This window comes from Petaurus breviceps, unplaced genomic scaffold, assembly GCF_028583685.1.
Source record: "Petaurus breviceps papuanus isolate PSGF00001 unplaced genomic scaffold, PetGlider_PUasm1.0 221, whole genome shotgun sequence".
Taxonomy (NCBI): domain Eukaryota; kingdom Metazoa; phylum Chordata; class Mammalia; order Diprotodontia; family Petauridae; genus Petaurus; species Petaurus breviceps.
The window spans coordinates 11,988,946-12,004,312 of record NW_027185877.1 but is presented as its reverse complement, the minus strand read 5'-3'; the positions used below and the strand labels follow the sequence as shown (position 1 = coordinate 12,004,312).

Here is a 15,367-nt window from a genome sequence, read left to right as displayed (position 1 = left end):
GTATATGGTCCCTCTCCATTGCCAGAATTTTCAAAAAGCTGGATCAAATTTGGGATTTGATGTAAGAGTCTTCAACCTAGCTTTAGGGTATCTGAGAACTTCCTAAAGAAAGATCTCTACTTCCAGAGTCCTGCTCTTGGCATTAAGCAGAAGTCAAGTAAAAACTATCTTGTTTGATGACATCATTGATACCATCAACCTGACGATACACCTGCGCCCAGAATAATAAACCATATCTTGCTAATGTGCTAGACTTATAATTAAAGGATTAAGTCTGAATGCTAGCTCTGCTGCTTGTAAGTTTAGGACAGGGGAGAAGTCACTTAATTGCTCCAGACCTTAGTTACCTCCACTATAAAAGTAACTGGGCTTGGTCTTTCCAGCCCTAAACCCATGTGCCTACTATGTTGTGTGTAAACTGTTCAGACAGAATATATAAAGTATGATGTGAAAGATCTGTCATTCTGAAAACAAGGGGAGGTGGGGAGAAATTACCACTTTCTCTTATTAATTCTGAATATCAGGCAATTTCAGCTGAACTAGAAATACCAATTTCCAAATACTTCAAGCTAATCTAGATACTCTTAAGTCTTTTGATGGTCTTCTATTCCCAGCTTTAAAAGGGCTAATCAATGCTCAAGGCGCTTTAATTGCATTAAAATGTTAGAGTGTAAAATTTCTAGAGATTTAAAAAACTTAGGAATGAGGAACCTTGAAAACACAAGTGATATTCTATAACATAAAAATAACCTCTTACACAAAGGACTGGTTGTGGGTAGTTTATAATAAATAAGATAATAACAATAATAATAATAATAATAATGTCCTTACAAATCAATCAAGAGGCATAATACTTTAGTTACTTATTACCTCTGCCACTCTCTTTGTTGGGGTGAGAGATCAAATATTACCTGTAATAAAGGAAAATAATCAACAACAAAGTCAAAATCTTTTGGTTTTCACAAAAGAATAATTATTATGGACAGATAAAACACTTTTAAGAAAGATTTTATTGATACCTTTGTTTTTATATTAGTCATTTTCAGACAAAATCCCATCCCCCATCCATTGTTCTCTTTTTTTTTGGCTTTTTGGAGGGCAATTGGGGTCAAGTGACTTGCCCAAGGTCACATGGCTAGTGTGTGTGTGTGTGTGTGTGTGTGTGTGTGTGTATGTGTGTATGTGTGTGTTAAGTGCCTGAGGATGGATTTGAATTCAGGTCCTCCTAACTCCAGGGCCGGTGCTCTGTTCACTGTGCCACCTAGCCGCCCCCATCAAATGCTCTTTCAAACAAATGAACAAGTGAATAAACAAATGAGTAAATGTATAAATGAATGAATAGAAATGAAAGGACCTTCCTTTTGAGGCTGCTGTGAAGATCAAATGAGATAATGCTCATAAAGTACTTTTTAAACCTTTAAAGTGTCATATAAGACAGTATAATATAGCAAAATACACTGGCTCTAAAGTCAAAGGACCAGAACACGTCTGACATCTCTGACCCTCTCTCTAGCTTACTATTTACATGGGCTTGGGCCTCCCTTTCCTGATTTGTAAAGCCCCATTTGCAAAATGAGGGAACTGCTTTAGATAACCTCTGAGGTCCCTTCCAGCTTTAGCTCTATGGTCTCATGATCATAAATGTCAGCTTTTGGGGGGGGGGGGTAGTAGGAGAGAAGGAAGGAACTATAACTTTCCTGGGGTACTAATATTGGCAATGATTTGCCAAAAGTCACAGTCACCTGTCATTCCTAGTTATACCAGGCTATAAATCAGGCCCTCAATCCACTACTCTAAATCTGCTTCTCTTTGTTTTGAATAAAAATTATATTAATAAAGTAAATGTCATATTGCTTTTAGTGAAGTAGACAAAACTAAATGAAAATACAATATTAATCAAAAGGGTGTTTTACATGGATTAAAATCATATAAAACACTGTTAACTTCAAAAAAACAAAAACACATTAAAATTTTTGCTTAAGTACAAAAGCCAAAACTGCTAAAGTGAAGTTCAAGTTTTACTGGGGGGGAGGGGAAGAGAAGAGTCTGGTCTGGCCCAGGATCTCATCAGTGTAGAAACTTAAGCACAGCACCATAATTCTCAGATTTATAAGTCAATTAGGGTACTTTCCCCCATCAATTCAAAGTAAAAATGATGACCACTTGAGGAACAAAAGAAAAAAAACCTCATACTTCCAAAAGGATCTGATTGTTTATGGACATAATTTTTTTGTCTGAAAGTGCCTATTACATAGAACAAAATGTGTCAATTCTACATTATATATTCTATGTTATAACAACCTACTTTTCTAAGCTTACCTTCTACTACTACTCTATCCACTAAATCCTCCAGCTACCATCAAATACTCTTTTCTTCCTTGGTTTCTGAAACATCACACACTTGTGGTTCTGCTCCTTACTCTCTAACCATTCCTTCTTCATTGTTTTCCTTATCCTTTTCGAAAAACTCTTAAGGAGGATGTGTGTTTTTCAGAGATCTTGGGTCTTTTCATCTTTTTCTATCCTCTCCCACTTGGCTAACTCATTACCTAACAAAGTTTCAACCATTACTTCTTTGCTGATGAGCCTTTGAACTTCCTATCTACATCACCAATATCTATAGTCCCAGCACTTCCAAAATAATTCAAATATAAGCTGCTAAAAGCTTTGTTGTTCTTCAGTCATTTTTCAGTTATGTCTGACTCTTTGTGACCCCATTTGAGGTTTTCTTAGCCTGAGAAATTTTGGAATAACATTTGTGGGATACAGGATAGAAAATTAATTAGGAAAGAATTTTTCTAAGTTTACCTTCTACTACTACTCTATCCACTAAACCCTCCAGCTACCATCAAATATTCTTTTCTATCTTGGTTTCAGAAACATCACACACTTGTAGTTCTGCTCCTTTCCTAAAGGGAGACCCAATTGATGTACACAGGATAAATTAGAGATAATCTCAGAGGGAAGGCACTAAGAAAGGCTTTTTTTGCAGAAAATACAATGTGAAAGAAGCAAGTGAAGCCAGTGGGCAGAGATGAGGGAAGAGAATTACAGGCACAAGGGGACAGCCCATGAAAATATACAGTTGCGAGTTGTAGTATCTTATTTGAGGCCTGTATCAAAGAATCACACAGCATATGGAGGGAAGACATGTAAAGATAGGAAGATCGATTGTGAGGGTTTTAAAAACCAGAGTGTTTTACATTTGATCCTGGAGGTAACAGGTAGTCACTAGAGTTAATAGGGGTGTAACATGGTCCTGTAGGAAGATCCCTTTGATAGATAAGTGGAAGATGGTTTAGAGTAGGGAAGACTTGAGGTAGCAAGACCAACCAGCAGGCTACTTCATTCATTTGAGGTGATGAGCACAAGGGTGGTGGCAGTTTTAGAGGAAAGAAGGAAGTGTATAGGAGAAATATTATGAAGGTAAAATTAACAGGATTTGGCAAATGATGAAATGAGAGGATGAACAATAAGAGAAAGTGAGAAGTTGAAGATAACACCTATGTTGACTCATGGGTGACTGAGAGGATAGAGAAAATTCTCAATAATTATAGGAAAAGGGGCAGCTAGGTGGCACAGTGAATTGAGCACCGTCCCTGGAGTCAGGAGGACCTGAGTTCAAATCCGGCCTCAGATGCTAACACTTACTAGCCGTGTGACCTTGGGCAAGTCACTTAACCCCAATTGCCCTGCCCTCCCCCCTTCAAAAAAAATTTTAAAAATCATTATAGGAAAGTTGGGAAGAAGGGAGGGTTTGTGGGTAAAAGATGAATTTAATTCCATACATACTGAGTTTAGGTTGTCCAATGGACAGTTAGATCAAACTATCCAATAGGTAGTTGGAGATGTCAGACTGGAGATCAGGAGAGAGGTTAGGGCTAAATAAGAAGAGATGAGAATCATCTGCATAGAGAGGATAACTGATTTTGCTGGAACTCAGGAGATTACTGAGAGATACTATAAAAGGTGAAGAGAAAAAGGCCCTAGACAGAACCTTGGTAACACATACAACTATTGGGTACAATAATCTTCATCTGAACACCCAGAAAAGGTGAACTAGAAGAAATACAATCAGTGTGATGAAAACTTAAGAGGGAAGAGAGTATCAAAAAGAAGTGGATGAGTGACAAATGCTGCAGAGATTTCAACAAGGATTAGGATTGAGAAAAGATCTGACAATTAAGAGACCGCTGGTGATTTTGGAAAGAGTAGTTTCAGCTGAATGAGGAAGTTGGAAGCCAGACTACACAGAAATAAGGTCTTTACAAAGAGTTTAGCCTTCAAAGGGTAGAGAGAAATAAGAATATAGCAGAATGGTCAAGAGGGTTTTTTGAGGATGGGGAGACATGGACATGTTCACAGGCAGTAGGCAAACAGTAAACAAGAAGAGAGTGAAGATTAGTGAGAGAATAGGGATCACATAGGGGGAAAACAGGAAAAGATAGTACTGAATGGGATTACTTGTGCATACTGAAGGATTTGCCTTAGAAAGAAGGGCTATCTCTTCATGAAAAACAGGGATGAAAGAGGTGATAGTGAATGATGTGAGATGAAGTGGAGGAGAGAAGAGGATGCTCTTAGTAAATGGCTTCAATTTTTTCAGTGAAGTATGACACAAGATTCTCAAAAGCAGGGAGGGGGCAGAACCATAAGAAATTTGAGGGAGGATGAAATAGTTTTACATAGCCTCTCTAGTGAGTGAGATAGTGAACTGATTAGGGAGATATAAAAGGAAAACCATGCCACCATGAGGTCACAGTTGAGATTATGTAACATAAACTGGCAGTGGAGCCAGTCATTTAAGCAATATCACCAAATGACTTTTGGATACTGCAAACTAGAAATATCAAGGACATCTCAAAATTAATATTTAAAACAGAACTCATAATTCACTATTGGACAAAAAATTTGAAAAACTGGAAAACAGTATGGCATAAACTAGATAAAGACAAACATATACCAAGATAAGGTCAAAATGGGGACGTGATTTAGACATAAAGTGTGATATCATAAGCAAATTAGGTGAGCAAGGAATAGTTAGTTTACTTGTCAGATCTATTAAGAAGGGAAGAGTTTAAGACCAAAAAAGGGATAGAGTATTACAAAATGGATAATTTTGCTCATATTAAATTAAGTTTTTGCACAAACAAAAACAATGCAACCAAAATCAGAAGGAATGAAGAAAGCTGAAAAACAAGCTTTAGAGCAGGTGTGTCTGTTATATAAAGGCTTCATTTCTCAAATATACAGAGAACTGAGTCAAATGTATAAGCATACAAGTCATTCCCCAATTGATAAATGGTCAAAGGATATGAATGGGCAGTTTTCAGATGAAGAAATCAAAGTCACTACTGACTAGAGAAATGCAAATTAAAACAACTCTGAGGTACCATCTCACACCTATCGAATTGGTTAATATGACAGAAAAGGAAAATGATAAATGTTAAGAGAGGATATGGGAACACTGGGACACTAAAACATTGTTGGTCGAATTGTGAAATGATCCAACCATTCTGGAGAGCAATCCTGTTTCTTTGCCTTTACAGAGGCTATCTCCACTGCCAGGAATGCATATCCTCCTCCCCTCTATCCCTCAGAATCCCCAACTTTCTTCAAGATTTACCTCAACTGCTAACTTCTCTTTCCCAGTGTCCTCAGATCCAAGTGCCTTCTTGGCTGCCTTTCATCTACTCTGAATGTATATTTCATATGCCTATTTGTATACATGTCATCTCAATAATTAGAATCTAAGATCCTGGGACAGCAGGAACTGTTTTCACTTTTTCTTGGTATCTTTAGTACTTAGTAGCACATTGTCTAGCCCAGACAGATTTAAGTTCTTAATAAATGTTTATTGATTGACTGATCCTATATCTACTTAAATACAGTTAGATATTATCTTCCCATATAGAAAATAAGCTCTAGATATAAGGGACTGTTGTTTTCATCTCTGTATCCTCAAGACCTATCAACATGCCTGACACATATTAAGTGCCTTAAAAATGCTTGATTGGTGATAAATGCTGGAGAGGATGTGGAAAAATTGGAACACTAATGCACTGCCAGTGGAGTTGTGAACCGATCTAACCATTCTGGAGAGCAATTTGGAATTATGCCCAAAGGGCATACCCTTTGATCCAGCAATACCACTTCTAGGGCTGTATCCTAAAGAGAAGATACAAGTGAGAGGAAGACCCATTTGCATAAAAACATTTATAACAGCTTTTTTTGTGGTGGCAAAGAATTGGAAATCAAGGGGATGCCCATCAGTTGGGGAATGGATAAACAAGTTGTGGTATATGAACATAACAGAATACTATTGTGCTGTAAGAAATGAAAAGCAGACAGACTTCATAATATCCTGGGGAGACTTACACAATTACTGAGTGAAGAGAGCAGAACCAGGAAAACTTTGTACACGATTATAGACACATCTTATCTGTGAGTACTAATTTTGATAGACTGGGCTCCTCTCAGCAATGTAAGGTTCTAAGACAACTCTAAAAGACTCATAATGGAAAGGATATCCACATCCAGAGAAAAGAACTAGAGTTTGAATGTAGATTGAAGTAAACTACTTGCTCTCTTTTGTGCTTAGTTTTGCTTCGTTCCTTCTTTCTTGTTGTTTACTCCATTGGTTATAATTCTTCTTTACAACCTGACTAATGCTTAATGTGAAGGTATTTGTAGAGCTTACATAGGATGGCATGCTGCCGTGGGGGGCAGGAAGAGAGGATGTGGGAGAAAATTTGGATCTCAAGGGATTGTGGGAATGTTGTAAACTAAAAGTAGATAAACAAATTTAATAAAATAAAATAAAATTTTTTAATGCTTGATTGGGTGTGGCTAGGTGGCACAGTGGATAGAGCACCAGCCCTAGAATCAGGAGGACCTGAGTTCAAACCTGACCTCAGACGTTTAACCCTTACTAGCCGTGTGACCTTGGGTAAGTTACTTAACCCCAACTGCCCTGCTTTCCTCCCCCCAAAAAAGCAAACAAAAAAAAAAAATGCTTGATGATTTATTAGCATTCTCATTAAACTTGCTCCTCCTTCTGATTTCACTGTTTCTGGCTGCCTCCCATGTATATCTTGGGGCTATCTTTAACTCTTTGTCTCATGTCATGTAATATGATATGATGATATGATATGATATCAACTGTGATAAGACTAGCAGTTTTCTGAAGCTACTTCCATAGCCCCAGGTCCCACGAAGTGGCTTCCTGGTCAAAAGGCATAAAAAGTTCTATCCATGTGCAGCCTGCACCTCTCAGACTTTGTGAGTGCCTGAGATCATTCAAGTTGCAAAATCCTAATGACCCATTTACTGATCAAACACATTTCCTGATGGAGATAAGGGGGACTTCATTCACAGAATCTAAATGACACTGTATCTTTGTTACTTATTCTTGCCCCGTGAGGGCAAAGTAAACCTCTTTTGGTAAATGTTCAGTGACTTGCAAGTGCCTCATTTTATCCCATCATCGAACCTGAGATAATGGGGTCCTGATGTTACTAAAATCTGTTAATTCCACCCCTATGATCTCTACTACCTTTCTCACATTCATGGCCTACTCTTTAATTCCAATGCCACCACCACAGCATAGGTCCTCATTACTAAGTGACTCAATACTAGTCTTAGAGCCTTCTAACACATCTCTTCCCTTCTTCTGCCATCTAGTCGGCTCTTCATGTTATTGACAGTATCTTTCATAAACAATTGTTGTGACATCTACCCATTAAACAAACATATCTAATAGCTCTCTAACTCACTTCCAAGTTCAATTTCTTCTTCCTGGCATTCAAGGTCTTTTATAATCTGGCACTGCTATAATCTTCAAGTCTTATCTCATATTACCCTTTTCCAAATTTGTGCTTGAGTCAAACTGTATACCTTGCAGAAAGCAATACAACCTTAAAGGAACTCAAGGACCAATTTTCAAAAGTGAGAAAAAAGACACCTATGCCAATCCAGGAAAAAACATATGTCTTTAGTACAGCAAAATGTGGCCATAAAGACTCTCTTCTAACAGGGAATCTCCTATGCCTAATAGCAATTCTATCAGTTGAATCACATAAGAATCCTTGATTGATCCAAAGACTATAACTAGAGAAGCAATTTTTAAAAAACTTCCAATCATCAATTATCAAAGCATAAAATAGGGAGACATAAAAAAGTTTGACAAAGGTGCTAACCACTCTCATTCTTACCAAATGCTATAATATTCCTAAGGGCACTTAGCACAGTGCCTGGCACATGGTAAGTGTTATATAAATGTTTATTCCCTTCATGGCTGAAAACCTGGCACAAAATTCAAACAGGAAAACAATTTTCCTATAGCTATAATATATAGGTTCATCTTTGTAGACGACATTGTGCTGATTCTATAGAGCCATGGAATGCAACAGGGCTTCTTCTATGACATTCATATGGCCAGTCAAAAAGCATTTATTAAGTAATTAATAGGTGCCAAGTATTATGTATGCTAAGTTCCAGAGTACAAAAAAAGGCAAAAAAAGTCCTTGCCTTCAAGAAGCTGACATTCTGATAAAGAACACAAAGTATAAGGAACTAGATGCATATTTCACATATAAAGAATAGAGAGAAGAAAATCTGAAAGGGGAAGGCATTAACAACTGGGAGAAGCAGAAAAGGTTTTCTCTAGAAAATGAGCTTTAAGTCAAGTCTCAAGGGATGTCAGGGACTAAAAGGCAAAGGTGAACAAGCAGAGGATTAAAGACTGAGGGAACAGCTAGTGCAAAGGAACAAAACTGGGAGATGCAAAGTGTCAAATTCAAGGAAGTAGGCTGAATCATAGAGTATATGAAGAATGTTTAAGAAGACTGAAAAGGTGAGGTGTCAATCTGTGAAGATTGTTAAATGCTAAATGCAAGTGTTTCTATTTTATCCTGGAGATAATACCGTCACTTGAGGTTACTGAGAATAAGGAGTCTATTGTCAGACCTACTCTTTAGAAAAAACATCTTCAAAGCTGAGTAGAGAACAGATTAGAACAAGGAATCCAAGGGCAGCTAGGTGGCACAATGGATAGAGCACCATCCCTGGAGTCAGGAAGACCTAAGTTCAAATGTGACCTCAGACACTTAGTAGTTGTGTGACCCTGAGCAGGTCACTTAATCCTGTCTGTCTCAGTTTCTCATCTGTAAAATGAATGGAGAAGGAAATGGCAAACCATTCCAGTATCTTTGACAATGAAAACCCCAAATGGAGGGTCATAAGAGTCAGACATGACAGAAATGACTCAATAACACCAGGGGCCCAAACTAGTAGTGTGATTCCATAAGTAATAAGATCTGGCAACAAACTGGATATATGGGATGAGAGAGTGAGGAATTACAAATGACACTGTGCTTGAGAGGCTGCGTGACTGGGAGAACAGCAGTATAAGTTCAGAAGGGAGTGGAGTTTTTTGGGTTTGGCTCTTTTTTTTGGTGGGGGGAAGAGGTTAGACAGTTCTGTTCTGAACATGCTGGGTTTATCCAATTAGAGATGTATATGATGCAGTTAGGTGTGTGATGAAAACTCAAAATACACCAGAATACATAGGTCCAGGAAGCACTTGCATAGAGATGATACTGAGAACCAGGAGAGCAGTTTCACAAAAATCTAAAGTGAAGAAAGTATCCAGGAAGATAAGGCTACAACAGTGTCAAATGCTAAAGAGAGGTCAAAAAGGATCAAGTTTGAGAAAAGGCCATTAGGTTTTGCAATTAAGAGATAACTAAAAAGTTTGGAGAGTTGTTTCATTTTAATGATGAGGTCAGAAGCCAGAATACAAGTTTCAAAAAGAGAGGAAAAGAAGTACAAGAGGATTTCTAAGGTTTGGCCATGAAAAGGAAGAAAGATATGAGATGATAACTAGTAGGGATGGTAGGATCAAGTAAAGGTTTTTTTAAGGATGTGGGAATCATAGGTTATGTTTTTAGAAACAAAAAAGGTGCTGGCAGGTCAGGAGAAATAAGGGTAGTAAAGGCAATTTGCTAGATAAGTCAAGATGGGATGGGATTGATGGAATATAAAGAGGTCCTCTCTCCAGGGAGATTAGTCTATTGATCCAGACAGGAAAAACCAAATGGTTAAGAAATACTGCCCAGATTAAGACATACTGTCCCATCATCTATCTTAGGCTCTGCAAACAGACAGTGAGTAGGACCCAAACATGAACCAATTGGGTAGGGGACTGGATTACAATTGGGAAACTGCAGTGCTTTTGACGACTCCAAGATGTTCCCTGACACAAAAGACCATCTATATTACAAGCATTACTTTTTCAAGAATGTTCAGAAAATAGATGCTATCAAAATTACAGATGATTCATGGGGAGCAGAAGGATGCAGGCTAAATAGGCTGCAGGTTGTTACATGCAAGGTTGTGAAAAATAACAGATGCACAGGCCAAATACTATATTCATTTCCATGAATTGCTGAAAGATCTAAAGGAAAGCCTCCAACACACTGAGAAGATATTCTATGAAGATTTAAGAAAAAAGAATTGTCCAGGATGAACTATTGATAAGTTGTAATACACAATGGTGGTAGGGTTTACTCTACCAACAAAATTGCATAACCTCTGAAACAGTGCTATTTAACTTTTGCAGGTTTTCTCCCCATTTGCCTCATAAACTTTAAAGTGGTACTATATTTCACATTTCTATTGTGTCCTAAGCTACACATAAAATAATGCAGAAAGCAAACAAGGAGTAAATATAATATCCAAGACCATATTGTCTATATTAAGGATTAGATCAAAAGAATGAGCTAGATGAGATTTCCTATAGATATTTGGTCTACACTCCTACATTCAGGTAAGCAAACATTTTAACACAAAGACAAACAACAATTTGTCCATTCCAAGTGGAAAAAACATTTTTAAAGTCCCATGTTAAAATGGGAGAGTTTTACTTAGTCACCCTAATTCACAAGTGAGGTAGAAGTATATATTGGTTATCAATTCATGTGGCCAATATCCTTAAAAGTAGCAGGAAAGAAAAAAAGTTATGAGTTTACCCACCTTCTTTGGGACATCAACATCTTTGAGACATGTAGTTCTACTCTGTTCTAGAACAATTTTTATAAATCTCCAAGAAAAAGAATTCAATTGCTTTTTATAAGTGATAACTGGGCAATCAAGAAATTTAACTTTGTCTTCTCATTATTCTTATCAATAAATTAGATGAGGGTCTAGCATAAGGCTTTAACTAGATTACCAGGCATAGAAGAATAAGCTCTGAATTTGAAGTCAGAAAGACTATAAACCTTAGTGTACTTATTAGACACTGAGGACCAAAAAAAAAAAAAGTGCTTTTGACATTATGGAGTAAACAGTCTCTTTGAAAAGGTAGTAGATATAAAAAAAAGCATAAAGCATGGTGTTCTACAAAACATTTAATAAATATTGAAGGTAGCAAATCATGTGAACAAACAAAATCACCAATACTTAATTCCATTTTTAGTTATATTGGTATGGAAAAAAACTTGACTTATACTCATAAAAATCAATTATATAATTAAAATCAGACTACAAACACAAATTACCTTATAAGCCGTCTCTTCCCTATGCCAAAGTGCCCTAGTTATTTTAACTTTCCTTCTTAGGAACCATTTTTCTAGCCCTTTAATAACCAATTACTATTCTTAGAACTCATGACAGTTTTTCCTTTTTTTTTCAAGTATGGTGGTCAAAAGAAGATATACATATTCGTGCTTTTTTGTCTATTTTAAGAGGTTCTAATTTAGAAACATTTTATGACCACAACTGGATATTTCCAGCAATTTAACATTTTCTTCAAATATTAAAAAATATTAAGAATGTGAAATGAATAACAAATTTTATCCCCAACTATTTTATATGAAAAACAAAAGGGAAAATTAAGTGCTTTTAAAGATAATTTATGGAAATTTTTAATAATATAAATTAAAAACTTCAAAGCAATGGATATAACTTTCACTAAAGGTAAAAAAATTTCATGCATATACACAGTGTACTAGCTAGTCTATTCTTCTAAATACTGAGAGAGAACACAAAGCACTTAGAAGTCTTCAATGAAAAATATTGCCACATTAAGATTTTTGTAACTGAAGAAAGATGTACTGAACACCTACTACATAGGAAATACAGGCAATTTAGGTAATAGTGTTCAAGCCGTCAAAGAGTTTAGAACCTGGCTGGGAAAATAAGACAGATATGTGAACAAATAATTAACAAAATCAGGCAAGTACCAAATATAATATATTCCACAAGAGCTTAGACAGTAAAGAAAACCTGAAACATGTTTTGAGAAAACTCTTAAAGAAAACTTACTGATTCATAAACTAGACCATCTGCAGCTGCAACCATTGTTTCTGCTAAATCCAATACATCAGCTCCAACATCTGTATAAAAGAAAGTATTAACATGTTTGCATTTTATATTCAATCAAAACAAAATATATAGAAACTATTAGAAAGTGAGAAAGAAAAAATAAAACACATAGTCTATAGAATCACTTCCTATACTGCTACCATTTTGCTCAAAAGCTACAAATTACAAGACTCAAAGATATGAAGTCTTTTGCAGTTCTTCCCCAGTAAACTAAATGATACAGAGCTCTATACAATATAAACATTTATTAAACCAAAGGATGTTGTGATGACTAGTGAGTATATAACACAACTAGTGAATAACTGTTTCACATGATACCTAATGTAAGAATCATATTTAAAAACTTAAAACAAATGTCTTTTAAATTTTTTAATCATTTTTCAGTCATATCTTACTTCATGATCCCATTTGGGGTTTTCTTGGCAAAAATCCTAGAGTACGAAACCTTCTCCAGCTCATTTTACAGATGAGGAAAACAGGGTAAAGTGACTCACCCAGGGTCACAGAGCTAGTAAATGTCTCAAACCAGATTTGAACTCAGAAAGATGAATCTTCCTGACTCCAAGCCTGACACTTTATCCACTGTGCCACCTAGCTACCCCTTTTCAAATTACCCTTCTGCTTTAAAGAAATATTACTTCAAAATAGTAAATTTGAAAAAAAAAATGTCTTTTGGTATGTGGTATGAAAACATCCCACATACGGCAATATGTGCAACCAAGTAAATACAATATTGCCCAGTCAGAACCAAACACTGGTACAAAAACTATCACCTTTCAGTGTATAGATAAGTTTGGATACTTAGTTCCACAAGCCTTCATTAAATACTAGTCTACCTCACCTATCTTCTTTTCAACCACAGGATGCAGTCACTGAAACATAAGAACTGGTACAGGACTTCTCCAAAATGAAATCGGGGGGGGGGGGGGGAACTTCTCTGATTCCATAAAGTTTTCTGATAACCTTTAAAAAAAATTCCTGCCATAAAAGAGTTTTACTTCCTAACTTTTAAGCAAGATGAAACTCAAGCATATTTTCTGTACAAAGGCTTCCCCATTTTATGAAATAACTTTAACATGAAAAAAAATTGCCTACTTCATAACATATATAAATTTCTACAACTCTTTGCAAATATCACTAAGAAAATAATCATGAAGGCTAACTGAATCATTAATTTATAACTTTAAAAAAAGATCTATATTTCTACATATAAAAGAGGGCTATATATACATAGAGGAGTAAGGTGGAGAGGTAAACAAGTATGTAGAATTTAATTAAAATTTTAAGTATTTCACCCCCTCAATCCTTTTATTATGATAGTTCCACATATGCCAATGATATAACTACACTTGAGAAATTAATAGACTCCTTTCTTTTAAGAGGAAATAAGAGAAAGATTCTATGAATAAAGAGCCAAGTTTAAAATATTTCTACTAGGGGCGGCCAGGTGGCACAGTGAGTAAGAGCGGTGGCCTCGGTGTCAGGAGACCCAGGATCAGTTCTGGCCTCAGATACTTGGCACCCACACAAAATAACTGGCCGTGTAACCTTGAGCAAGTTACTTAACCCCAACTGATTTTAAAAAAATAAAATAAAATATTTCTACTATAAGAAACTGATAGCAAATTTGTAGAACCAAATGAATCATGATGAAATTTTAAAAATTTAACAGGAAAAACAAGAAAGGGAAGATAAAATCACAAATGTTTAAAATAAAAAACTACTTTGTCATCAAACAGAAGAGATACTTACACTGACACTTCATTGCCACAGTAATATCTATATTGATTCTTAATTTGCTAGAAAACAAAAAAAAAAAATTCATTGACAAATACCCACATGTGTAGACTGGTATTAGTGGAAAGAGTATTCACTGGTTTCAGAGTCAGAGGACTGGCAGTCCAAGCTAGTCTCTATCACTTTTATTAGGTGTGTGACACACCTAATGGCCTGTTTATGGCCTGTTTCCTCATCTTTAAAATGAGGAGGCAACTACATGGCTTCTAAAGTCCTTTCCAACACTAAATCTATAATCCATGGTCCTAAGTATGGTTTGATGCAGAAGTGCAAGGAAAATTTTAGATTTCAAACAGAATTAAATATGACTGGATTAGTAGTATCTCTAGCATTGAGAACAGGACAGTTTAAAGTCAGTTATGCCTTGAAATCACTCCAAAGAACCTTTTTAGCTTCACAGGTTTTGGTATTTTTATCCCTACTAACCATAATGGCAAGTATAAGAGCAAGGATGCTAGGTAACTCTTAAAAAAGCAAACAAATACTGAATAGTAAAGTCCTTTAGAAGACTATACAATTAAATTCAAATGATAGTGACTGCAGTTAAACCCCTAGAAAACAAATTATTCCCTGAATGTGCTATGCTTTTAAAAGAATAACTCATACCAAAGGAGTTTTCAAGATGCACCATGAATAATCAAAAGTAAGACCAAACCCTATAGCAGAGGTGTGTCATACTTGGCCTGCTTGCCAAGGTGTCAGCAAATTCAGCCTGAACCAGATTAAAATGTAATTGGGAAATGTTTGACAAAATAAATAAAAATACAATGGAACACAGATCATGTTAATTTGTGGTTTCCTAAATCACTGTGTAGTTCACAGGGATTTCCTATCTGAGTTTGACACTGCTGCCCAATACTACACTACACTGCCTCAAATTTGATTCTTTTGACTTAGATAAGTGCTACTATCAGTGTGGACATTACCTTCACTTGTATAAGTCACAACTACTCTACGCCTTCTCAATCAGTACCCAAATGATATTTCCCCCATCAATCTCCTTTTGTTATTTGCCACAAACTGCCAACCAAAATGTTGATTCTTAATATCAATAGGTAAACATATGGGCTATACACTTATTATTGATTTCTTTCTACAGGATCCACATACTTCCCTTTTCATTTACTCATGTCCTTTTCTATTACCTCTCATTCACAAGTTCTGTTTGTTAATATATTATGATCTG

General features: G+C 36.1%; 1 protein-coding gene across 2 annotated transcripts in view; it reads right to left on the bottom strand.

The window, feature by feature from the left end:
- Positions 1 to 15,367, bottom strand: part of ERGIC2 (ERGIC and golgi 2) — a 62,470-nt gene that overhangs the window by 21,765 nt on the left and 25,338 nt on the right. For both annotated transcript variants that reach the window (XM_069094887.1, XM_069094888.1), the window contains exons 4-6: positions 14,137 to 14,183; positions 12,325 to 12,395; positions 871 to 911 (exon numbers count right to left, since the gene is read on the bottom strand). In XM_069094887.1, the coding sequence (XP_068950988.1) occupies positions 871 to 911; positions 12,325 to 12,395; positions 14,137 to 14,183 (159 nt within the window). The remainder of the gene's footprint in view (positions 1 to 870; positions 912 to 12,324; positions 12,396 to 14,136; positions 14,184 to 15,367) is intronic.